At 41.6% G+C, this 26464-nt stretch overlaps 1 protein-coding gene and 1 pseudogene across 1 annotated transcript; both read right to left on the bottom strand.

Moving 5' to 3' along the window:
• Positions 1-210: 210 nt before the first annotated feature.
• LOC142947033 (G-protein-signaling modulator 2-like) lies at positions 211-15765 on the bottom strand (annotated as a pseudogene).
• A 3190-nt stretch (positions 15766-18955) lies between these two features.
• Positions 18956-24458, bottom strand: LOC142946215 (fetuin-B). The gene is made up of 7 exons (XM_076087278.1): positions 24225-24458; positions 22999-23109; positions 22386-22473; positions 21593-21759; positions 21007-21114; positions 20382-20468; positions 18956-19468 (listed from the first exon to the last, which is right to left on the bottom strand). The coding sequence occupies exons 1-7, from the start codon at positions 24456-24458 to the stop codon at positions 18956-18958; spliced, it is 1308 nt and encodes a 435-aa protein (XP_075943393.1).
• Between the last annotated feature and the right edge of the window lie 2006 nt (positions 24459-26464).

Below are 26464 nucleotides of genomic sequence, written 5' to 3'. Positions count from 1 at the left end.
CTGGTTTGCTCAGGAGATTGATTTCATGTGAAGGAGCATTTCTTTCAGTGCTGAAAAGACAGTTTGAGACACTAATGAAGTCTGGTCTTTATGATGCACAGAGCACTTTTAAATACACTTATTTATACTGATGTGTAGATTGTTACACTAAAGTTGGAAGGATCCCAATGTTGTACACTGAAGATAATAAATCAAGGTTGACTAAATGAGTAATCTGTAAACTTACAAGATTTTATTTCTCCATTGTGAAGAGAAGGTTCCAATACAAAAGCTACAAAAATTACATTTTTCCCCTCACATTAATTCATTCCTTGTAAAACAATTAAAAATTAAAATTAAATTCCCATTTCTGGTCATGGCAATAACTCCGCCCATACAGGTCTTGGGAGGCCGATAGATACTCTAACTGTCTCAAATAGTCACTACTGCAGTAGTAGCGGTGGATGTGGACCTTTATTTCCCAAGAGAAGATTTGATACCGAGTTATTGTTGGTAAGATCAATTCAAGCCAAGATGTACTGCAATGTTCCAATTTGCTTAATTGCTTGAGATGGGTTCATATATTATCTTTTTTGTCCATCATCATAAAGCAGAAATCCCTTCAGTTTGGCTTATGTCCTTGAGTGCCTTTAGTCCAGACAACACGACCCAGTTTGTGTGAACGGCTTGATGCAGACGCCACTGGGAGAGGTCTTTGATTAAAACACCCAGCATGGGAGACTACCAAGAGATGCTGTCAGACATCTTAAAACAAGTCCGTCCGTCTTGAACACCTACATTCCTATGTTTACAGTCGCAGTAACCAGTTCCGTAATGTTTGATTCCTTTATAGTGTCTCTTGCACAAGTATTGGGGTTCCAAAAACAACAACTTGATAATAAAGGACGCTTGGTCACTTCATCTTGTATCCTAAGAGGTTTTTCACTCAAGGAGTCAGTCTGGTTTTGATTGGGTTACGCCAGGAGGCGGCAGGACTCGCTGCTCCTCCATCCTGTTGGACTGGGAACGCAGGATGAGACTGAAAAAATCTTCGTCTGGAACAGTTGGTCCCTTAGTTTTAGAAGGCGGAGCGGCACACCTCTGGTCGTTCAGTCGGGAGCCCTAAAACATTGACAAGAGACAGCTGTGAGTGCAGTTATATGAGCTGATGCATATCAGGAGCCCGAGTAGCCACGTATACATCACTGACTAAATGAAAAGCTCTTACTAAATTAGGTCTCTTAAACGTTTAGACTATGTACAATGCAAGTATTTGAGAGGAAATAAATCTGCTTATTTGGGTGTGATCAATAAATACCAAAGCACCAAGATGGTGCCTCTGAAATGTAGACTTTTTCTCACCTGGCACTTAACTAGCATGTCGAAGAAGACGTCATCCCCTTCAGGCTGCTCAGCGCTGGCCTCGAGTTGACTGTACAGGGAGGGTATGTGAGCCGTATTTGTGCTGGAGTTCGGGGCTGGGAGAAGAAATGAGTATTAGCCACGAAGTGAGTAGTGATGGAGATGACCAACAATCTGCAATATTTGGTTACCTTGTGGGGGGACTTGATCTGTGCTGGAGGTGGAGGGTGTATGAGGCGGGTTGGAGATGCTGAGTCGTAAGCCAGGAAAACGGCTCAGGCTCACTCGTTGGTCGTCCAGCCGACGGGCCTGGGAGCTGGCCAGCTGCTCCAGGAAATGACCAGGATCCTGCAACGGTGTTTCGCACTCCGAAATAGCTAGAAACAGAGGTACTTATCATCTGGGTGGGATTTGGATCAAATGGTGTATGGTGCGTTACAATCGCGCTGGTAACCGTGAGTTGGGTCTTTTTACTCGTCTAACCACCATTTCAGTCGGATTTGTAGAAAAGGATGAGATGTTTCTGGGATACAGTTATTCAAGGAAATTAAAAGCAACGCTACAACCAAAATCCATCTTTTGAGCATCAAATGTCCCATGCATGCTGTGATAAGCTTGGATTCATGACCATTACAAAGGAGTGCAACAATAACTATTTTGAAGATGGGCAGAAAGTAAAAGGAAAGGTCCATAGCAGCTGCTTTGCTCAGTGAAGGATGATACCACACGCTTCAATGGCAAGAAACAGCAAGTGTTTGATACTCAAATCACAGATTTTCTTTGTGGGTTATTACTTTAAGTCCTCTTTAACACAAACAACACAAAGGATTGCACAACATTTAACGCACAAAGGACACATGCTGCATTCACACCATAGGAGCAAAACTGAGTCGCCACCAGGGCAGACTCTAAATATGATGACTAATTGGCTCGTCTTTAATGAAGGACAAACGTATTGCTTAATAAGAAAATTACAAATGACTATTATTGTACTATTACATATGGTGTGAACACAAGGGGCTGACTCACGTTTCCTTTGAGCTACAGGTGGGGTGGAGGAGGGAGAAGCAGTGAGATGGCTCTGGCCATCCAGTGGGGAGCACCTTTGATCGTCCATTCTGCTGCCCTGGAAACGAGAGAGGAGGTCGAAAAAGCCATCCTCTCCAATCGTGTCCCGTGATCCAGGCTAGAGAGTTAAAAAACAAAACAAATAGACTTAACACATTTCCACACAAACATTTCCTCATGCAGTCTTAACGTAAGTGGAACAAGTCTGTGAGCCTGTGTCATAGGAGACATGTTTCACTTCTAGATGCGTCTTAAGTGTGAATCATCATTGCTCATCTTGTGGGTTCCATGGATGTTATGAGTGAGCAGGATAATCTAGTGTATTTAGAAATACCTTAGGAGACGCCGGTGCTTCCTGCTCAGGAGCCGAGTGCTCGGTGCGGTTTTCATGCTGGTCTTTGGGAGAGGATTTGGGGTTCTTCTGCTTCTTGCTTTTCAGCCGATGGAAGAGGAAGAGCTTCGTAGAAGCCTTGATTGTGTTGTTTTTTGAAGATCCAGGGAACACATCCTCTTCCCAGTCCTGTACATCCAAATAAGAGTCAGAGGTGTAAGGTTTTAACCATGGTAACACTATGGGTTGGGTGAACAGGTTCTTGAGGAAAAGGAAACTGTATTATAATTTTACATGACAAGAACAGAGGTTTCTTCTCATGTTGGCCCACATGTTCCTGAAGCAGAAGCACAAGGCGGACTTCATTCATCTTGCAATTAAGACGGTTGCTAAGCACCAAATTCAGGAAGACTCCACCCTCCCCTTTAGTGCACTCTCATTGTCACAACAGCAGTTATTTGAAAGAAAGAAACCATGTTATTTTAATAACTTAAATGTATATTGACAAGCAGAGCTGTACTTACAGTTGGACATTTTTTATATTTCAAGCTAAGCACATTTGAAGTGCCTTCATTTCATACATACTGGATGTGCAGATGAATCCCCAGTTTGATTTTTGTCAGGACTTGGACTCAGTCCAAGGTTCTCTGCACTGTCCCTTACTGAAGACTTGACCCCTGAAAAAAAGATATTTATCCATCACTTTCGCAACTACAGGACATCTGTGTTTTAAAAAGGTGCCCTGTGGTGCTGTGGAAATGACATGCTTTCCTGGGGAGTGCAAATTTACCTTGGAGGCTGGGGTAACCCTGGTAGCTCACTGGCAGAGCAGCGCTATTAGTGTTGGAGTTGCGGAAGATGTTTGGGTGAATGTTGGACTTCAGGCCTACGACCATCCGTAGGTCCGACAAGTTCATCCTGGCTGTCACCTCGCCGCTCTTGTCTCCAGTCTGCAACATCAAAGCTAATGTAAGCATATGACTACAAAACAAAGACAAAATAAACTATTGTTAAGTAATTCATTTTTACACTGGCTTTGCAGTTTCCTAAATGAATGACATGATTCCCTGCTGTTCCCCATGCAACCACTAGAGGGGGGTGTGGCCTGATGGCAGCTACTGATTGCACCCTGAGGGAGGAGGTAAACAGTAAACAGTCACCTCTCTGGCAATTTCCAGATGTTTCTCAGCAAAGTACATGGCTTGCTGGTGATTCCCCAGGGCGGTGTGGGCATTTCCTAGACTCCAGTATGCTCGTCCTTCACCGACTCTGCAGCAAGACACAGAGGGAAACAGGCTGATCAACTTTAGCTGAGATTGCGCAACAATGGGAAGGGCATCAAACTTTCATGCAAAAGTTGTAATGGAGGGAAAGCCTTTACACTGACTTTATCTGTATGGTGAAGAAAAAAAAAAAAAACATCTTTTGATCGGCCTTTTAATGTCGAAGTTAGTTGATGAGGAGCTAATGTAAAATGTAATCTATGAGAGTAAAGAGTGCTTTACAAAAGACTCATTTGCATCTTTTCTAACAACTCATAGCGGTTATGTGTTAATGACATTAAATCTCTACTTTTCAGTGTTTTGCCGTTTAATTGTCGCTTCATGGGTGTTGGCAGGTAATTAGTTCAGAGCCCCCCCCCCCCCACATTGAAACTGTACGTTCTCATTACACCTCAAAGACAGTTTGGCAGAACGCTGACAACAAATGGCTTTTATTGCCGATACCTGTCATTGAGGTCCTGAGCAATGACCAGATGTTTGAGGTGGTAATCAATGGCTCTCTCGTAGTCCTGCAGTAGTGTGTATGTGTTGCCCAGACTGTAACAGGCCTGGGCCTCCACAGCTTTGTCCTTCAAAAGCCTGGCCAGCTGCAGAGTCCTCCTGAGGGCGAAACAGAAGAGGAGGAAGACGGTCAAAGAATGTCTAGGGTGGGAGCAGGAGGATGATGGTTATCTGTTGCTTTCTTTGTTGCAATTTCCCAAGGCCTTCTATATGAAGAACATACTGGATTAAAATGCTGGAATGTAATCAACTGGCTTCTGAGCAACTACACGTCTGTACAGGTCTGTGGTTGTTATAAATGACTATTGTATTCAAAACAGTCTTCTTTATATAACCACAACAACACTTTTCAAGTAGTTATAAGCAGATTTAAGGACATTCTTATTTCCTGGTGTGCTCATGCACTTTAAATTGTGCTTATGGTTTTGTTCTTATGTGCATTTAATTGTGCTTGCGTATTTATGAGTCTGTGCTTATGTGCTCTTGTGGGTTTTCTTTTAATACCATCAACCTCCCAGGGAAATTAGCCTGCACGGCTGAATCTGGTACATTTACATGGTGGCTCACGTTAATGAATGTGCACTGACGCTTCTTAAATAAAATAAACAAATCAACTGTTTCTTAATTTAAAGTATTTGTCAGCAAACTTCTACAGTGAAGACGTATTTTATATTCTAACTTTAACTAGATTATCATTCATTTTATGTTCATACAGCAGCCCACAGGAGGAGTTTAATCTGCTGATAAATTACATTAATAAAGATATATCTGCTTACAACTACATTATAGTATGTTATCACCAATTTATTGAAGAAAACGTTTTTCAGAATCAGGACTGTGCTAAAATGAGAAATGATATCAGTGGACGTTTTGTCCGCGTATGATGAAGATATCTGTCAAAGACCATGACGACGTGAGGAAGGCCTCCAGCCTCACGCGTTACTCACTTGTAATGACCCGCCGCCACTTCGAACTGGCTGAGGAATATGTGAGCATTGCCAAGGTTACAGTGGGCCCTCCTCTCAGCAGACTTATCCCCAAACTCTTTAGCGATGAGCAGCCGCTGCCGACAGGACAAACAGTAGGGAGCGCATTACTCAGATTACAAGAAGATCAAGATGGACACATCCTTCACATGAGGTCGAAGGAAAACAAAAAGGTATGTGGGTAAAAACGTCTACATCCTCTTCAAAGAACAGTGTGTAACATAGAGAGGGATTAACTGTCGGAAATGGAATATAATATGTATAACTATGTAAAATTATGTTTTTGTTAGCTTAGAAAAAAAGCCATTTATATCTACGCAGGTCCCGTTTCTACAGCAGCCCAGAACGGACAAACTGAACGCTGGTTCTGGTGAGAACCTTTCGCATGTTTACGTTACGTGAAGGTGGGGACCGGAAAGATTAAACCGAGTGCTCAATTGTTAAAGACTGGAGTATTGATAAGCCCAGACGTTGATGGTGCTTTTTAATGTTTTGCTGTAATTTATTATCACGCTGCAGTGTGCATCTCCTCTGCTCTCTCTGTCGGGGCTGAGCTCCTCTAACCACACACACACACACACACACACACACACACACACACACACACACACACACACACACACACACACACACACACACACACACACACACACACACACACACACGCACACACGCACACACGCACACGCTGCAGTCGCTCACCCACCGCCACTATGTTTACACAAGCACAACACGCGCGATCGGCCAAAACATTTTTCACAAACAAGCTACAACAACAGCTGTTTGCACGCAGTCCGTTTCTCTTAGTCGGTCTCGTAAGCTCTCCTCTCTCTACCAGCAGTACCTGCAGGCCATGAGTGAGCAGAGGGAGGAGGACACAGGACGGAAGGAATGACTGATACTATCTGATGTCTGTGTTCTTCATTATTGATTATCATCATTTATAAAGTTACTCAGGAATGTTATTAATGACTTTGCTGTTGTAAACATTACCGTCGCTGCTCTGGAAACAATATTTAGTTAATTATAAATTATAAATAACTTCTAATCCTGTTCTGAATTCATTAGTTTTTGAAAGCAACTATTTAGTGATGAAGAAGAAGAGTACTGATAAGCGTATCTCCTCGTGGTAATAAAGTCCTAGCGATACTTCTTCCTATCTGAAGGCCACCGTAGTTCTCTGACACGCTCGGAAAGAGGCGTGAGGATAAGTTGTTGTAATCTGCATCCTCACCACTAGATGCCAGTAATTATCACGCTGTTCCTTTAAGGCGATGTGTAGCAGACCCTGAAGACGCACATGTTTGCCGCCTACCTTTTCGTGTGCAGCTGCAGCTTTGTCAAAGTCACCCAGAAGATAGTACGTGTTGCCAAGGTTACCATGAGTACGACCTTGGGCCGCCTGATCGCCCAAGTCCTTCACCAGGCACAGGTTTGCTCTTTGTAAAAAAACAACAGAGAAACACAGAGAGGCTTTTTCATTGCTTAGTTTTCATAGAAAAGGTGTTTTCAGGATGATTTTTTTCAGGCCTCTCAACAGAAACAATCCTTTCCTTTTGGTTCCTCTTAATGAATTAACGAGGCCTGATAGTGTATATACCCGTGACACAATAATAAGACATTTCAGTGAGTTAAGGGGCCAGTACGCAGTTTAAAGTACCACCACCTGCTATCTCATACTTGGATTCAAAAGTGGACCTTGACTTGAGATTATTTTGTCAAAATACTATTTCCGAGGTCAGGACTGAACTCTCACACTCAACATTATACATACTCTATAATAACATCATTGCTACATGTTAGCAGTGTTTTCTCCTACAGAGATGACAGACAAGAAAGAGATTAGAACTTAAACTTGTTGACACTGCCACAATGTAAAAGTTGAGGCAGCCAATGTGTGATTCAGAAACAACTTCTTTGTTACAAAACCAACCAGCTTTGAGTAGGTTACACTTTATACTTGAGGAATTTGGCTGGAAAATTTACAAAAAGTAGAGCAGTGGGGCTGATGATAAAATATGAATATGGTAGTGAGAATTATGTTGTACATTATACAAGACGCTATATTTAACCAGCTGAGATCTGGTATTTTGCCACTTACTGTTGATAACAGATATTGATTTTGTAAATATGGATAATGCACAACGATTGAGTTCACATGACTGTTCACATATGAAACATTTAAATTACTTGAGGAAAACCTGAGAGATGAGGGAAAAAGGCATTTATCAGAAAAAAACTGGAGGTAGTTCATCTCACTGCACAAATAATTTGTTATTTGAAAGAATATAGAAATATTTATAATGTAACTTTTTCCACTCTTTTGTTTTTGTGCGAGTATTACCCGAAGATGCATTTCCTTGTAATCCCATGTGGGCTGGGCCAGATGTTTGGCATGACACAAACTAAAACTAACAGTTTATTGTGAGGAACAAACTTGTGACTCTGCAGTCGAGGTCTTGGTCTGGGGAATGAAGTCATTCCTCAGGACTTTTAAAAGAAATGCAAAACAACAAACATTTTGGCGATACCAACTCACTCGTAGTACTGCGACGCTTTTCTCAGCGCTATCTTGGCCTCCTCTGGGAACTCTCCTGGCTCCGCTCCAGTCCAGCAGATGCTCTTGCCCTTGGCGTGGTAAACGTTCCCGAAATTATACAGCGCTCGAGCTTGCCCAACCTACAGCACGCACACCAGATTTTCACAGACGGGAAACAAGAGTGACCAGAGCTGTAATTATATATTTAAAATAAACTGACACCAGACCTGCGTGTGTTTGCATGCGGGCTCGCAAACTATTCTAGATGTTGCTGCGTCGACGCTTCGTCGTCATCACGCATGTCAAAACTGTTCTGTGGCTGCTGAGCAAGTCGTGTGGCATCGATGTGGTATTGTCAGGTTATTAAAATGAAAGGACTAAAGAAATAATCCAGCTTTAATGAAATAACTTCCTTGCTGTAGTTCTAAAATATCAGTAAAATATGACCCACCTTGTCATACATGGCTCTGGTGATATCCAAATGTCTTTGGGAACAAACCACTGCTTCATCATACCGTCCTAAAAGCTTTAATGTGTTCCCAAGGTTGCCACTGGCTTTTGCCTCACCAGGTTCATCTCCAATGGTTCTGGGATTTCAAAAGGAGAAAAAAACGTGTTTAGACAAGGATCACTCAAATGTACGAGTACAAAAACACAACAGGCAAGAAAGTAGTTTACAGGCGCAAGCAGCGATACAGTGGAGATCGAGTCTAGAAACGTAAATCATGGAGGGGGAGATGGGGATTCAATATGTTGTGGCGTTGTTCAGAATATATTGTTAGACAGTTGGATCCTAAAATCCTCATGTTGGACCGACATAAAACTAGTTTACACGGTTGGATATTACATCAGCAGGTTGCCCGATCCATATGAAGGGTTAAAGAGGAGGCTGTGGTTTCAAAATAATTATTCCGGTGGTGAAAGTGTTTACCGTGTAAGTGTGAGGTCATGGCGATGGTACTCCAGGGCTTTGTTGTACTCCTGTAGGTGAAAGTAGGCATTGCCCAGCTGGCTGTAGATGGCACTAAGGATCTGGAGGTCCTCTGTTCCAACCTGGATGGCAGACTCAAAGAAGGACACACCGGCACGATAGTCGCCCGCCTTACAGAGCCGCTCGCCTTCCAGAGCCAGGTCCAGACACGAAGACTCCATCCTGCAGGGAAGTGGGAATGTGAACTCTGTGTCCAGAACTCAAGACATTTTGGAAATAATTCATACTCCATAAGCATCAGGAACTTCATTAATACCCCGACTTTACATTAGTATACCCAGAAGAAGGCTTCCTGTATTTATTACTTTGAACATTGATAGAATGTTTGAGGTAAAACAGCTTGAATACTGGAATTCGTAGTGCAGGTGGAGCCGTTAATGGACATCTACAATTACACATTAACTTCCTTATCGTAAATGTATAGACATAGATGCAATGACGCTCTCATGTGTTGCACATCGAGCAGTTGCAAGAGCCCATCACCACAACGAACATTTGATACATCACATCGAGAGAGTAATCAAATTGTTTGATTTGTCCCACCAACAGTCCAAACCTCAAAGATATTCAATAGTACTTTACATCAAATTAACAATTACAATGTCAAAGAAAATCCTCACATTTGAGAGGCTAAAACCACTGAATGTTTAACTTACGACAATTTTATTAAAACCTTTGTTAATTAATGTTCTGTCGATCAACTTATCAATGAATTGACTTCTAAATCGGCAGCTACATACTATGTAGATACAGAAATAGCACATGTTAAGCAGAGAGGAGTCCAGACCATGTGGAGTCACAGACAAGAACTAGACATCCACAATAGGACGGAGCATTTCCTGTCTGTTGTGGGCCTACGGAACGAAGCTGTGCCGTACATCTAACCATGAACACAAACTGAACTCATATCTGTGATAATGACTACCGTTGAACGGTCTCCACACGCTTCCTAAAAAAACAAGATCATCCGTTTTCGTCAACATCAAACTGCCAGTATTGAAAAAAAAAAGAGAAAGAAACTATATGATTACATCATAAGGTTGTAAAACAAATCCAGTCATGCACAGGACATCCAGCATTTGCAGGATACAGGTTCCAGATACAACTTCAAGAGCTGAATGTAATTTGTTCCAGTTGAAGGACCGTAAACTGACTTTCCTTTCTGTAGTCAGACTTATTTACAGTTTTACGTCTACAAGCTGAATTAAAATCGCTCTTCTTCTACAGTAAGCGTACAGAAATTAAATATGCTAAGTTGAGTTTTGAGATATAATTATTAAAGTATTAAATCTCGTCTCGACAGCAGAGACCCTTTTTCAAAACTGAGACTTGATGCAGAAATTTCATGAACTTATTTAAAAGAACATATTTTATAGCTCTACAGAATTAAGATATTCTTTGGACATGTTTTCTGTGATAAGTTCATCCAGGCATGTTGTGAAACCTAGGGATGCATTTGCCATGAGTATTATTTAAAGCTATAAAACAGATCAACATGCTCCCTGACATCTAAAAACAGAACAATTCATTCAATCGAAGTCAATGCAAAGTGACACATCAATGCCCGGGCCCACATACCTGCTGCCTCTCCCCATTCTGATGCACTCGAGACAGTTTGACACGACGGACATTTCACGTTTCCCGATCACTCTCTGGAGCAAACACAGCTCTTCCAGCACAACACCGTTCACCTTCTCTTCCTTCACGTGCCTACACATAACGCACGCAGCCACGCCGTCCCAATTTCATATAAATAATGAAAACACGGCTCCCTTTGGCGATCGGCTGCTGTCCCTTAAAGCGCTCTGCTAACCCGTGGTAACAGCAAAACAAGACGAGTTAATCCGCTCAGCGTCCACATTGACCTGAATGGTCAGGAGCTGAGGCGAGAAACCTTTGGTTCAAGCGAGCGCAGATTAACACCAGATTGTTATTAAGCAGAAAAGAACAAAGAGAGAATGATTTAGCCGGTTGTCGTATTTCTCTATGACTTAGCCACCCGTAACCTGCATCTCTAAGCCACCTGATGCTGTGTGTCACTTCCAATTAGGCCAGATCTGAGTGGTAATTATAGCCACTTTAATTGGCTCCAGTCAACCCTAAGGCTAAGGCTAAGGCTCAACACTCCAAGAAATACTCATTCAGCAGCAGGCAGCATGGATAGGAATTTCCCTGCCGACCGGTCACAAATAATGTTGTATATACGTTCTAATGAGATGGACTATTTGTTGATGGATTTCCATAATGCTCAATGATTTCTTGGGGCAAATCCCACCGATCCCTCCAAAGCTTCTAGTTACTCGGCTGTAGCCGTTCAAGAGACAAAAGTAGGGTACAGGAGAGTGTTTAACCACAGGTGTCTAGTGCTAGTTTGCACATGTGCAGTGCAGATCGGGCGGGATGTACGGAGCGGGTACCGAGTGACCGGTTGTTGTTGTTCCGGTGTAGCTTTAATGAGCCGATATATTATACCAATACCGGATATCAGATTGGTGCATAGACTTGTGTCCTTGCCGATATAAACTCCAATAATCAGGGTGAATTTAGGAAAAAATTAAATCAGATATGATTTTAGATTTATTTAAGAGCACAGAGTCACCTTTAATGCAGCTGCTCTAGTGACGTTTGTCCTTGTTGCTTTTGGGTGAGCACCAAAAACGCACACACCGTCTTCCTGCTCTCTCCTATGTGATGGAGGATATTGCCGTTCGTACTCAGGACTGGATCGGCAGGAATCTGGTTATCAGATTGTAGGAACAGAGAAGTGACGAGCCCGCAGGTTACTGACACAGAGTGGAATTCATTCAGACGAAAAGAAGCCGACGGGACACTGACTTGACACGGTTCGTGTGTAATGCCCGACATGACTGTGGGGTGATGCAATATACGTCGACTCGGCCCCGCGATGACAATATAGCCTGCAATCAGGTTATTCTCACAATTGTTTCAGTCATACCATGAAATATTTACATCAGGGTCAGTAAGGACCTCCTGTGGTCCGCTCAGCATCCTTCATCAATTTGCCAATAAGGTGTCATGTTACTGCCACAGAACAACTGTTGTTACTACTACATTTTTAGTTGACAGACGGATCGATGAACTGTTTCAGCTCTAATCCATATCCAAAATGATGAGGTGAATCTATAACCAAAGTTAAAGCATGAAGGCTTTTATCACAGAATAAAATATGGAACTTTCTTCAGACACCAAGCAATGAAAACAGATCATTTTGCGTTCAGAAAGTTATGGTTACTGTCTGACACTATAGATGTGCAGCATACCTCTGGCGGACGTGAAGTAAGTGCTCCCTGTCCTGCACACGGTGCAGAGAAACGCCGCCATGCATGACCGTCAGCCTGGAGGTCCTAACAAGAGCCAGACTGAGCCACATGATGGATCCCTGTGTCAACCGCTACACGTGAAGGGGTTGAAAACATCTGGAGACTGACAAGGACTCGTGTTGGGCAAAGGCTGAACACTGCCGCGCATGGTTACCGAAAGACGGCGCAAGACTTCGGCTGTCATACAATACTGTCTTTGTCCCGCCTCTTAACTTGAAACTGGAGCTGGTAAGCAAGAGTAAACACTCTCTCTCTCACACACACACACACACACACACACACACACACACACACACACACACACACACACACACACACACACACACACACACACACACACACACACACACACACACACACACACACACACACACACACACACACACACACACACACACACACACACACACACACACACACACACGACTGCCAACCAGAAACATCTTATTTCACTCGTTCGTTCAACACAATCAAGTCACTTTTTGCGAGGACGCAGATGGAAAAGCACTTGCATAAACAATGCTCTACGGTTTACATCTATTCGTTGAGGCTTAAGTTGCCATAAATGTAGAAGCTGTCAGTTCTAGAGCAGAAATGATAAGTCAAATTATAGATTAATGGAGCAACAGAAAATATATTGGCAGCAATTCTGATCATTTATCATTTATTTGAGTAACTTTCTTAGCAAAGACAACCTGAAATGAATTGGTTTCAGCTTGTAAAATGTGAATATTCGCAGGTGTTTGTTAGTCTCCTACGACAGCGAGCTGATGACGGATGCTCTTTATTTTACAGACCTCCATTTTAATTACTTTTATAAAACATCTGACGATGAAAGATGAATCGAGAAAATAATGGACAGACTAATCGATGCTGAAAATAATCATTAGTTGCAGCCCTCGTCAGTTGCCGGCTTTTTTTGGAGGCAATACCGGCAACTTTCCCCCTCATGTTTCTTTAAGATGTAATATGCCACTTCAACAATAAATAAGTGAAATACGGAAACAATAATGTGGCCACATTATCAGATGGAATTTCCATCTGGAAAAATGCTCATCAGCAACAATGCTAAGCTACACAGTGGCATTCAACATGCATAAAACCCTGCACCTTTAAACCACTGCCCACGGGATTCATCCTACGTGGACCGTAACATCTGATCTATTCCCCACACATACTGTTACATAGAGACTATTAACCTATGAGCTCATTCACTGACTGAAGCGTTTTCACCCAAAACCCTCAAGCTGACCGCATCATTTTTGTTGGTTGCATCACCCTGTTAACTCCAGACACCCCGAGGGTGCAGCACTTTCTGGTGCAAAGAACTACAAAGTCTGGAATCACGCCGTGTTCAAAGTCGCCGAGCTCGTTGTAATATTTTTTTTTCCAAACGACGACTTCACTTTTTGACCTTGTCTGCGTGTTTTACATCATTTCTTTTCCCTGTGGTGTTTGAAATGTGGGCAGCAGCTACAGCTATCAGTCAAGAGAGAAGAAAGCCATCATACGCTGGCGAGTGCACAGTAAAGCTGCCGACTGCACTGGAAAATAATGATGAACAAAGAGGATCAACAACAACACTGAGCCAAACTAACGTTACATTCCCACACTTCATTTTCAGGGCCTCTAACCACGAAGCGTTGAACAATAGCTTCTCATAGATCAAGACACACAGCAGGACAAATTCAACAGGAACTGAGATCTTCCTGCTGCAAGAACAAAACAGCAAGAGAAAGTACCAAATGCTTTCTCTCTCACTTTTCATTTGATCGATATCAATCTATACTGACATACATGTTGTGTTAACATATTGAGTTTGACTTTTGCTAGTGTAGATCTCGGAGTTGCTGAGAGGAATGATGTGTGGGAATTTTCAAAAATGAAATGCGAGCAATTAGTTGCCAGTCGCACGTTTCTTTAAAATCTAAATCACAGCTCATCATCAAGACAACAAACCCACACACACACAAAGACAGTGTGTGTGTGTGGGTGTGATAGCCATTCAAAATCCTAAAGGAAGCTCTGTTTTTACCGCCACACATTGCACTCATTGTAACAAATGACACAGCTAAGTGTCTGCACAAACAACACCTGCAACATTATGAATGCTGTTACTTGACTTTCTTCAGCAGGAGACTTGTATTCCCTCATGTGGAAAGCTGCAGTTGAAAACTACTGCAAGTATAAAGCAGCTCTGTGTCATCATTTAGTCACATATGCTAGAGATGAACCATTTCAACATGAATACACCCAACCGATCCCTGTCCAACTAAGGGACGCTCGCTAAAGTGCAAACCAGACTTTCTTTTGAATAAAGCTTCATTTGAAGGAACCATCAATAGAGACTCAACCCTGTAACCCTGCGTGGGGAAAGAGGTCACAAGCTAAAGTTAAATAGAAAATGTGGCTGCAACACCATCACTGAAGGCTGTATACTGTGTAATTATAGCCTCTCTAGAATAACACATGATCAACACATGAGAGAAGAATACACATAAACATGTAAAAGTAGAGAAAAGCTGCTCAGTCATTTTAATGAGAATATATTTAACGTTATATTTAATTTCACAATAATATTTATTATCATTATTAGTATTATGTATCTGTGTATATCCTTATATATTCTTTTTTTGTGTCCTGTTTTTCACTGTAACTTTTGGTGGATTTGTACTGCATATCTTCAAAAATTACAAAGCATTTGATCGGAAAACAAAAAGACTATTTGCAATACGTTGGTCCTAAAACGGTCACGTCGTTACGTTTTTCGTTAAAAGGAAAAAGTTATGGAAAGCTGCAAGTTCGTCAACTTATTTCCAGTTCAGTCGCGCGTGGTGAGTCTGGTGACACATCCTTCATGATGATGGCTGTTTGGGAAATGACACAACGTTAGTCCGTTTACTAGGAACATGCCACCACATGCTCGCCTGGCTCGTTAATTAAACAGCAAAACAACTTGTGAGGAGACGATTTAGTCTGTTAAAATAAAGACAACGCCGAGTAGGAACTTAAAGAAAGGCCACGCAGTGAGGAAAGTGAGCTAACGTTAACGTTTTTACGCTTTAACAAGAAACGAAGTGCGACAACACGACTGACACCGAAAACAACTTTTCAGGTGTTCATTTCACCTACCTTAAACTGACGTCCGCGAACACTCCACAAACATGGCTTCAGCTTCAGTAAATATGTCCACCAGTTTAAACTCTTCCAAACTAATCGTTTCGCTCAGTTGTCCGCTGAAGTACTCACTCGACCATCTGGTGGGAAGATGACTCCGTGGTCTCGGGAAGCAGAAGTTGCACAAGCCACTCCTCGCGCAGAAAGTCTGACTCCAATTAGGATTCCACGTTTGCTGCCTTCACGTGCCATCGGAAATGTTGACATCATTGCTACGATCGACCAATCGGGTCTATAAAAAAAAAATAGGCTTTAAATGTGACGTTTAGATGGTGGGGGGGGGGGGTTTAAGGCACTCACTGGTGACTTGAAGTCATGTTTTATACAGCAGCATGCGGCAAACGGACAGAATTAATTCTGCAGCAAGTTGCAAGACGTGATAGTTCGATTTGAAGCTCTCGCGCCCTCTGTCGCACAAAGTGGCCCTGTGGTTCAAATATACAGCTACAGCTCCTTCATTAAATTAATTAAACAACCGACCTTGCAATTTAATTAAGTAAATTCCGAGAATCGCTTGTAACCATCAAGAGGTTGAAAGTCTCATCTCCAAAAGCAACCAACAGAGAAACGTTATAAATATATTTTATGAGGTTTCTGTTGAATCCTGGAGTATGTCAAAATCTGTTGAAGAAGATATTATGACATCAAAAGCTGTTCTGGGGTTATATGAAAACTGAGTAATGATCTCGTCAGGGGTTTGGGATTAAAGGGTGGTGTGTGAATGGATGTCTGGGCAGCACGACAACAGTGTCACAGCCTTTCACTTTATTTCAAGATGGCTATTTTAGCCTTATTCCCTCATCTTTCAAACCACCTCGTCCTCTCTGTCAAAATTGTGTTCTCTGTTGTCCCCAGAAGAGTCCCCACTGTCCTTTAAATGAAGACAGACTGCTGCTTCTTGACCTGCGGGCTTTGTTCTATCTCGGCTATGTTTCACGTCCTGACATATGGGTCTCATTTCTGTGTTTGTCGTGGCTTTGGACTGCACTATGTCTGCTCATGTTTGCTGAGTGTTTTTTAATAGAGTGCAAGTATCTGAAAAAGACAGGGATGCTTTGTTTATTGAGGATCCTACTGAGTGACACTCCAGCCCCATACGGGATGACTTATCGCATATCCACTGCTTGTCTTTGTCTGCTCTTTCCAATAGCTTTTGTTTCTGTATAAACAAAGGCCTTCTCTGGGTGGCTGCAGGCTTTTTAAACTTTAGATGTCTGCACTTGTCTTCTGCCTCGATGCCATTTGACAAAGCGTCTGCCCTTTCTGTGATGAATCCTAATGAACCCCGACTTTTCCTCTGTTGTCTCTGTGTACGATGTTATACCTTGGAGTATTTACCAAAACAGAAATGATAGGACACAGATTGTGAAAAATATTTTCCTTTCAAAGCTGAAACAATCCACAAAAGATATTTGTAGAGATTACAGATTTTGCTCAGATTCTTGGCAGATGAAGTTCATAACTGCATTGTCACATGCATGAATTCAACTGTATTAAAGACAACAGTGTATATGAGAATTTCTTACCTTTAAAAAACCCTTTCGGACATTTTTAATAAGTTGCCAACAGATCAGATATCATAGTAAAACAGCCATCATATTTTCTTTTTCAGTGAATGTATTTTTTTATGTTGAGCTCCCTCACAATATTTGTGCATCCCCAAGTACATTTTGCTTGTCTCACACCGGAATGTTTGCCTTCTTATCATTATTTATTTTGTGTTCCCGTAAAATATGTGAAGGCAAGATTAAAGAAACATTTTATGAATGTATTTATTATCATGGTGTAGTGTAATGTGAATTCAGTACATGGTTGTAAGAACAAAGAGGAGGAAGTCCTCATCGAGGCCTCTATTTATAAGGTGAGAGGTAATACCATAGTGAACCCCCACGTGGTGCCTCTTGTGGAGAGGAGGGTAAAAAGGCTGCTGTTTCTAACAACAGGATCTTTTTTCTCCATGTTATCGGAACAAGGGAGTGGACGTGGGGCTTAAATGGATTTGCTTTTTGAGAATTGTTTCTTTCAAAACAGGGAGTTCATGCCGTCCGGACATGTTGAGCCACAGTGTGATTAATCACACTTGCTCAGCATTCACTGAATTTACTTTTTCATTTGATGCCATTAACGCATGTGCGTTTCTCATCCACCTTTTGGCTTGTTTACATGTTGTAGTGGTTCTTTGCTGGCACATTTCCGTGTAGAAGCCCAAGCGTTTAGACGCTACTTTAATGTTTATGTTTGCTGACTGCATTTCAACATCTTTGGCCTTGACATCAGATATTTTTAACGTTTCTTTTAAACTGCTTGTTGGCCACCAATCAAAATCCACAATCGGACATGAATGTATATAAAAGTGCAGCAAAAACAAACAGCAAATATGATTACTGGCCGATCAGATCCAATTCACCACACAACTACACAAAGTCGTGTTTTTATCAATGAAAGCGGCAGATAGTGGCGCGTAAAGGTATTGCGCAATGATCACGTGCAGCGATTCAACGTCGTCCCACTTCTCAGACTTCATGACACTTGTACATTACTGTGAATACTGACGTTTAAACGCAGGAAAGCTGAACTCTTTGGGGGATCTGAGGCGTGAAAGCATCTGGAAAAAAATGACAACTTGTTGGAGAACTAATGCTCATGTTTTTTTTTTTGCATTTTTCATTCTCTCACAGTGTTCAGAAATGATGCAAACGATCAAATCCCTGTGACCACTGTTCCTCTTTGTCACTGCAGTCTTTCTGAATCTAGCAAATAATGACGGGAAACCCTGTTTTTCTTAATTCATTTAGCAGTTTTTTGAACCTGGTGCAGCAGAATTCACTCACCAAATGCATGACTACAGCTGACAAAACCTGATTCTTCATTCCACTTAAGACGACCCCTGCACCTAAATATTTTAGTGCTGCAACTAAATTAAATGAATCGATTAAACACATTTGTGACAGTGATGTGTTTAAACGTCTGTAAATATCTGTTGTTTAATGTTTAGTTACATAAAAAAAGTTACAAATTCATTTTCTTGCAATCAATTAATCGATTTATTGTTGAAGCTCTTAAAAAAATCAGCTCTAAAATCAACGTTTTAAGGCCATTTTATCACCAAAATAGATACCTTAAGTATTGTCAGACTGTTAGTTTAAGTAAGTTCATCAAGCAGTTGACAGAAGATTCAAACAAAGATTTATTCAAATAGTTATTCAAATAGTAAATCCATTTTCAAATACATATGGTTTAAGCCTTTGGCTGCTTTGAGAGCACTATTACAGCAGCAGCAGAGAAGTAATTTCAGGACCAATGAAGAGAGCTAGTATTCCTCTCATTAGCACAAATTATTACAAGCCTCCAGTGACAGGCAGCGTTCAACGGTCCACCCCCTCACTGGCAGCACGAGTTAAACTGTGGTGTATCGAGCCGGACCAGGACAGGAGCGGAAAGGAGAGGGCCCACTGGGGAAATCAGACAGGAAGGTGGGGTTGTGAGACGGTGAAGTCTCCATCAAGGCCTGCCGTTTCTTGCGGTCACGCCTCTGGTAGCGGAAGTTAAAGGGGGGTCGCAGTGCTACAGGGCCTCCGATCTCTTCAGAGGATGAAGCAAAAGGATCAGCACCTGGAGGCCGCTGTTGCTGGTTTACTAGATGTTCATCCGACTCACTGGAAGATGAGGTGAGGGGGTTAGAGGGGTTAACCACAACAGGGGGGTCAAAGGGCACAGGGTCAAAGGGCACAGGGAGAATGGGCGTGGGGTCAAACAGCTCTGGTTGAACAGCAGGGGGCGATGTAGGGTGAGAGGGAACAGGCAGAGGATCATTCCCTGGGTCGTCGATCAGAGTCGGGAAGGTTGGGATCGCAGGGTCCTGAGGGAAGTCGTGACCCTGAGGCCGCACCGGTCTGAGGATGTCCACATTCTGTAGACGAAGAGACAAGATCACACTAAACTGATATTTGACAAACTCACTCTTGTTGGCATGCAAAACGAGTCTCAGTCACGCCATATTACATTACACACCACAGCTCTAGAAAGGAGTGAGAAGACAACATAATTATAGCACAGAACCATCCAATTTTAAATCTCACACATCAGTTTAAACACACACAAGCGCAGCATACATTTGAAGACACCACACAAGATGTGACAGAATAATTACATGGCCAGTGGCAATCATTCAGAAAGTTGAATTATAATTTTAAAGGGTGCTTTAGTAAAACCTGAAACAAAACAGCATAAAACATTCATCAAATATTGCTCAGGCAGTGGGTTATTATGTATGACTGTCACTTCATTATACATAACGCTGAATTTTTCCACTTGACTGACTTACATTGTTTAATGCACTTGAATGCTCTGTTCTTTTTTGGGGTGTACATGTTGTTTCTGCTATGAGTGTTAAACCTCTCTGCTGCTGATTTCCTGTATTTAATTTACTGTCAAGGAGAATCTAAATCATTTTATTTTGTAGTCTTTGAGTCAGATTTCACATTAGGTCAAAGCATCGCCATGAATCTGATTTACTTTGTGTGTTTGTTAAAAAATAACACGAAAGCTCAGAAAACTGTAGTAATATGTTTGCAGCAAGAAGATAGAGGATGGAGTTTAAATTTTTTTTATGTTCTCATGCCCATTTTGGACGTATTGATCATGTAACTTTGTAACTTTGTCACACTTAAGAAATTGCAGCTGCCACTTTGGCTTAATTCACTCAGAGATATGTATTGGTCCAAAACATATTTATGACCACGGCAAATACCTTGTATTCTACCTTGAATGTTACGAATATGTTTCTGATTTTGATGGTAAATATTTTCAACAGCTTCCTGTACCTGCTTTTTGAACATCTCACAGGACACCTGGACATCAGGATTGACTTTCAAGTTTCCGTGCACAGATCCTGCACAAAACCCTGCAGTCTGAGAGAGACATTTTATTAATTTATTTTAAGATACTGGGTCACACTAAGAAAAAAAACCAAAAGGAGAGAGCAGGGAGGGAAAGAAATGTAAATAATAATAACATAATAAATTAAAAAAGGAGGAGAGGACCTGTCAGGCTTGTTTGATAAAATAATCAATAACGGCAGCCTTTTAGCGGTTAAAATTAAACATAAATCCGTCAAGTAATACTTCCAGGAGCTGCGTCAGTGATAGTAAACCATATGCTGGCTGATTGATGTGTATTTAAGTTTTCTGAACAGCATTAATTAGCGTCATAACAGTGTCAAGACAGAAATCCATTATTTTAATTAATGGAGCACCTTCAGATAATGCTGTTGCACTTTGAAGAAACATTTCTATGTGTCCAAATCAGGATTAGAATGATACGCAACTCTGGTTTTCATGTGGATTTTTAACTATCAGAGTGCAATACTAATTTAGCATTTTACTTGTCTAATATGGTATGTATATTGTGTTGAGTTAATGTCTTATTTTCACTCTCCGTGTTGAGTACCTCTGTGTCAGACTCGAGTGTCAGCCGCTGGCAGGTGCCTCTTTCTGTCACTCCCTCTGGACACTCTTGGACTATGTACTCCACAAAGCTGGCTTTCACAGGTGCAACCTTAAATATATAAAATAACATATTAAGAAAAGGGAAAATTGCACAAATAAACAAAGACAGATACTTGATATGGTTGCTGTATGTAAAGGCTATCATCTTGGTTTTAGAGTACCAAGAAATGTTACCTAAGGGGTATTACATAGCAATATTCTGAGCTTTCATCCCCAAGCCAACTATTCAGTTTCTCATTTTCTCCCCAAACAATACCCTGGCCAGATTGCGAGGCCTAAAGTGCCTTCAGTAATATTTTGCAACCTTGCCGACTCTTGTATCATTATGGTATTTGTGCAGTAAAGGTACTCATCTGGCACACAAAGGCCCAAAGGTGCACTGTGCCATCTGCTCATGTACACCCAGAGCTTTTTCTTGAGTGTCATTTCCTAATAAACGCAACATTCAACACTTTGTTGTGTAATGAAATCGGCCCCAGAGCTTTGTTTGTCCAATCAGAGTTAATAACTGGGGTCTCCGGTCGTACCTGCGCTGCAGCTCTGGTGATCTTCTTCACTCCGAGCCCTGCACCCACTGGTGACTGTCTCTTATAGGACGCCAGAGTGACCTGAGCAGCAGTCACAGCCTGTGGGCTCTCCACTGGGAGCAGGGTGGGGCAGGTTGGACAAGTCTGCTGGAGCTTCCCTGGGGGATCTACAGGGACCAGACGCAGAGAATATAATATAACATTTGTACTGAGTTGCAACAAGAAGCTATCGTATATGCAGAATATGTTGGGCAGAAACGCATGGACAATGAATAAAAGCAGTTATTAGAAGTGTTCACAGTAAAAGCTGTATTTGCAATAAACATGTTCTGGAACATCTTTTGTTAAAGCCCAAAATGCAAATGTAGTAATACAGGTGTTTATACTGATATAACACAATGGGGAAAAACAATAGTTTGAGTTTAGGGTAATAGACATTTCTCATACCTGATAATTAGATTTGTCATAGAGGGGAATGCCCAGGTGTAAGGTGTTCCATTTGTGTCAGTAAGCCAATGTCAACTGATAGATTTTCTTATCTTTATGATAAGCCTTGCACACCGAGCAATGTTACTACCACAAATATTACTTGTCAGAGAAATTCAAACCAGCACCAGCTTTTGCAAGACCAGTGAGATGCAACATTCATTCAAAACCATACAATATGTCATCCATCACAGTATGATAATCCATATCTTCTGGTATCAAAGCTCCTTTTAATATCGTGTTGTAGAATTTTTCTTGATACGTTTCAAGCACCTTGTATTCCATCTAACGATGTCGTCAGTGTTACCTGGGACAAGAGTGCAGTCGTAGCTGTACAGGTAGGAGTATCCCTCTGTTGTGTGGAGCATGGTGGTGTTACAGATGCCAGAGATTTGCTGAAAAGAATACAATAGAAAGAAACTCAAGTTATACCAATAAATGCCGTTTTACATAGATATTGCAACATGTGACATACCTAGAACAGTCCATGTCAACGTGACTTTAAATGTGTGTGTGCTCTTGTGCTTCCATCTTTGCAAGAACCAAAATGATTGACCTGGAGAGTGAGGGCATTTTTTCCCGTCTTCCTTCTTCAATGGACTGTTTGCGGGGTGAGACCTTGGTTTCAAGGTTTAACGTTAGAATTAGGCCAACGTTTTCCAAGTTTTCAAAATTTAAGATTAGGGGCTACGCTGCAACAAATCCTCTTCTGCAAATGAACAAAATATTATGGAGGATATAAAGAAATGTGCTTGTATCAAAATATAAACCATGAATTCAAGATAAAGGTGATAGAGTGTTTTCAAGACATTGTGACTGTCGTAAACTGCCCTTTTGTCAATGTGAAGGGAAAGCATTATGTCAACAAGAGATATGTGTGTGTGTGTGTGTGTGTGTGTGTGTGTGTGTGTGTGTCCTACTGTTTCCATGAATGGTCTGACGTCACAGCGTTTCCATGGTTTTGGGCTGCCTATGTGACACTTGGTCTCCAGGACATCCAGGTCCAGGTAATACACATTGCCTGCTGGGCCCTGACAGGCACAATGCAAACACAAGCAATGAGAGAGTGGAGGTATACAAACAACGCGGTGTGCTCAGAATTTCCAACAGTACTGTTATATGCGCCAATATTTTTATTCATGTAATAAATAGAAGCATTACACACATTTTAGTATTTATCCGTTTATACTCAAATGTATTGGTTGGTCTTCTGTCAAGTACATTCATTTGTTCAGTTACATCTTTAAGGAACCATTTAGGAGGTGCTCTGTGTAATTCCCCAGAATACTTTGGACCATATTGATTTTAGCTGTAGCACTGAAAACAAATCTCAACGATTTGAGCAGGTGTAATGGCAGCCGTTTCAGGTCATGAAGTTAAACGGAGACTCTTAAAACCGGATCCATCCCACAGCCGGGCTACGATAGCCTTCAGCAGCGGACAGCATGAAGTTCATAAAGCCTGTTGTGTAAGGTCTGTCCCAGCGGTCCTGTACTGAAATGACCTGGGCTTTTATTAACAGTCACTTCAGTCCGAAAGGCCTTTTTTCATGAGGCGTGAAAGAGGGTGGCTTCTCATTTTATGACATAAAATTCTGTACATGAATTTTATTGTTACATCTATTATGAGCGACATTGGCTGATGAGTCATTCACCACAAAGCAACAACAAATATGTATCGTTGTTTTCATTCTTTAGTGTTTGCACACTAATGTAATTGCTGCTATTTTTCACGTCTTTGATGTACTTCAAGGGTTCCCAAACTAGGGTCTGGGGACCACAATAAGTCCTTGAAAAGGAGAGTTTAATTTCATTATCACTTCCCCATTGTGAGAATCAGCACATTGTAACAATGCAAGAGGGAGGTTTCTGATTAAAGTTTGACTGTGCACAGTCATTTGTAACAACAAAACACAAATCGTCTTAAATGGGATCCCACTGACATCAAAATTGGCCACGGTTGGTTAAATCTATCAGTGTGTGACTTCCTTTTTTCACAGGGATTTTTTGATATATCAGCCACAACAGAAGGGAAAACAACCATTCCAACACACTCCCCTTGTTAAACATGAACAAATCACCCACTGACAGAATATTACAACAACCCCAGGCAGGTTTTCCAGCTGGGCATTTGTCTTCGCACTGACCTGAGCATGCAGGTGGACATTTGCAATGCGGTTGAGGGCAAACTTGTAGCCATCAGTGCGATCCTCATTGATGTAAGTGACCGCCATACGAGACAGCTTCTCCACTGCTTTGTCATTACAGGGGATGGGAGCAAGTTCGATAGGCGACAGTGGAAAACCCTCGCCGTACACACTCGGAGTGTGAGTAGATAGCAGGGATAACAGCAGTAATAATGTGCAGATAGATTTGTCCATGGTGGCAGAGGTTCCAGACAGCAGCTAAAAGACAGAACTGGTTTAAAGGTACGTTTGTTCTCTTGTGTTTGCGTTGGCTCCCTGCAGTGACTTTTGGAATGAAAACAGGACGGAGATGTTGAAATGATGCCAAGGACAAAGTTTATTTGTTGTCAGAGGGCTGATACTTGTGAATGAATGTTCCAGTGGTTCATTCAACCTGGGGAACACTCTTTACCTATCCGAAATATACTGTAGATAATACACATAAGTTACTTTATATGCATACAAAAACATGATTAAAGGCTATTTTATTCTCTGTTTGATCCTGATCCAAAGATGCATGCAGGGCATTTATGAGGCCTAGTTTAAAGCAATAGTCCCCATTTACATTTTAACTTATAACCAAAGAATTACATTGAGCCATATGTTGTGGCTGCAATGTGAGCATCTCACCACAAGGGGTCACTGTGAGTCTGGTGTGCTGCACTGGAGGGAAATCTGATAAAACTGTTGGTCCACCAGTCAGAACTGGGTTAATGATTCACTGTTACCCAGTGAATTGCTTTCCGTATTAGACTTGCTGCTGTATTAGAACCTCTGATATTTGGGTTTTGTGTCTTGATTTTACTGAAACACAAATCAAGATTCAGATTGACCCTTAATCAAGCAATGGTCATTATTCCTGCTGTTCCAGTTCATTGTGTTATTTACAAAAATTTATTCAGATGAATTTCTTATAAATGGGATTTTCAGTATATATAGTTTTTATTTCAAAGCAGTTAACCAGGCTCGACTGTGTGTGTGTGTGTGTGTTATGGGTGGGGTTCACACCCTTGGAGCAGTGAGATTGGTTCCATTGTCTGTGACACACACACACACACACACACACACACACACACACACACACACACACACACACACACACACACACACACACACACACAATCTATAAGCCATATTCGATTCATTAGAGTTTTTATACAGATTTTTTTAAAGTGTGAAACAAATGACATGAATGTTTCAAAAATCTTGTCTGTGGACACTTGAAGGAAATACATTTTTATTTTATCAGATAGCAGCGTGGCTCCAGATATGGCAATGTTGGTTACTTGGTCCACCACTTTCATTTAAAATGAACTACTTGAAAATCTACCAGATGAATTGTTGCTACATTGTGGTCCCTGCAGGACATATTTGAGTGACTTTGGTGATCACCTTATTTTTCTTGTGGCAGATCAAAGTTTTCACTAATTCAGTAAAACATCTCAACATCTATTAGATGGATCGGCACCAACATTTCTTACACATATTCATGGCTTCCAGACGATGTAATGGCTTTTCCCCCTGACTTCTAGCGCCACCTGCAGGCTGACATTTTTAGCTCAGAGTGAAATATCTGGACAACTATCAGATGGATTGCCATGAAATTCGGTACATACATTCATGTTGTCATAAGGATGAATTGTAAAAACTTTGGTGATTCCTGAACTTTTTTATAGCACCATCTTCAGGTCATCGCGCAGCTTAACCAATACTTTGGATTATGACCAAATACCTGCAAATTTAATGATCAGCCTCAGCTGTAACCAACAGTACATTCTAGTATTTAAGTAATATTAAACATCAAATTCAAGTGTAGGGATAATCATTTAACCCATTTCAAATATTCACTGAACCAGGTTCAGCTCTCAACAGAGGCTGGAGGAGGGAGAGACTCACTCAGCAGAACAAATTCTGCTAATAGAAGAAAAAAAGAGCTGCCTCAATGCTGTGTGTGTGTGTGTGTGTGTGTGTGTGTGTCTTTGTGTACGTGAGTTTGTGCGTGATTTCATACAAGAGAATGTGCACCAGTGTTTGTCTGTGTGCACATTTGACCGTGCAGAGCCATGATTGCATGCGCCAATGTTACCGGCAGCTAGTTGTGTTGCGGCAGAAAGCAGAAGGAGTCTGTGGGGGAGAGATAAGAACGACGAGGCTGCTCCAAGGACTCGCTCTACCAGCACAACGCCAGACCCAAGTTAGAC

This window comes from Anarhichas minor, unplaced genomic scaffold, assembly GCF_050575085.1.
Source record: "Anarhichas minor isolate MPS153535 unplaced genomic scaffold, ASM5057508v1 ptg000010l, whole genome shotgun sequence".
NCBI lineage: Eukaryota > Metazoa > Chordata > Actinopteri > Perciformes > Anarhichadidae > Anarhichas > Anarhichas minor.
The sequence above is the reverse complement of the archived record's forward strand: the minus strand, read 5'-3'. Positions and strand labels throughout refer to the sequence as shown.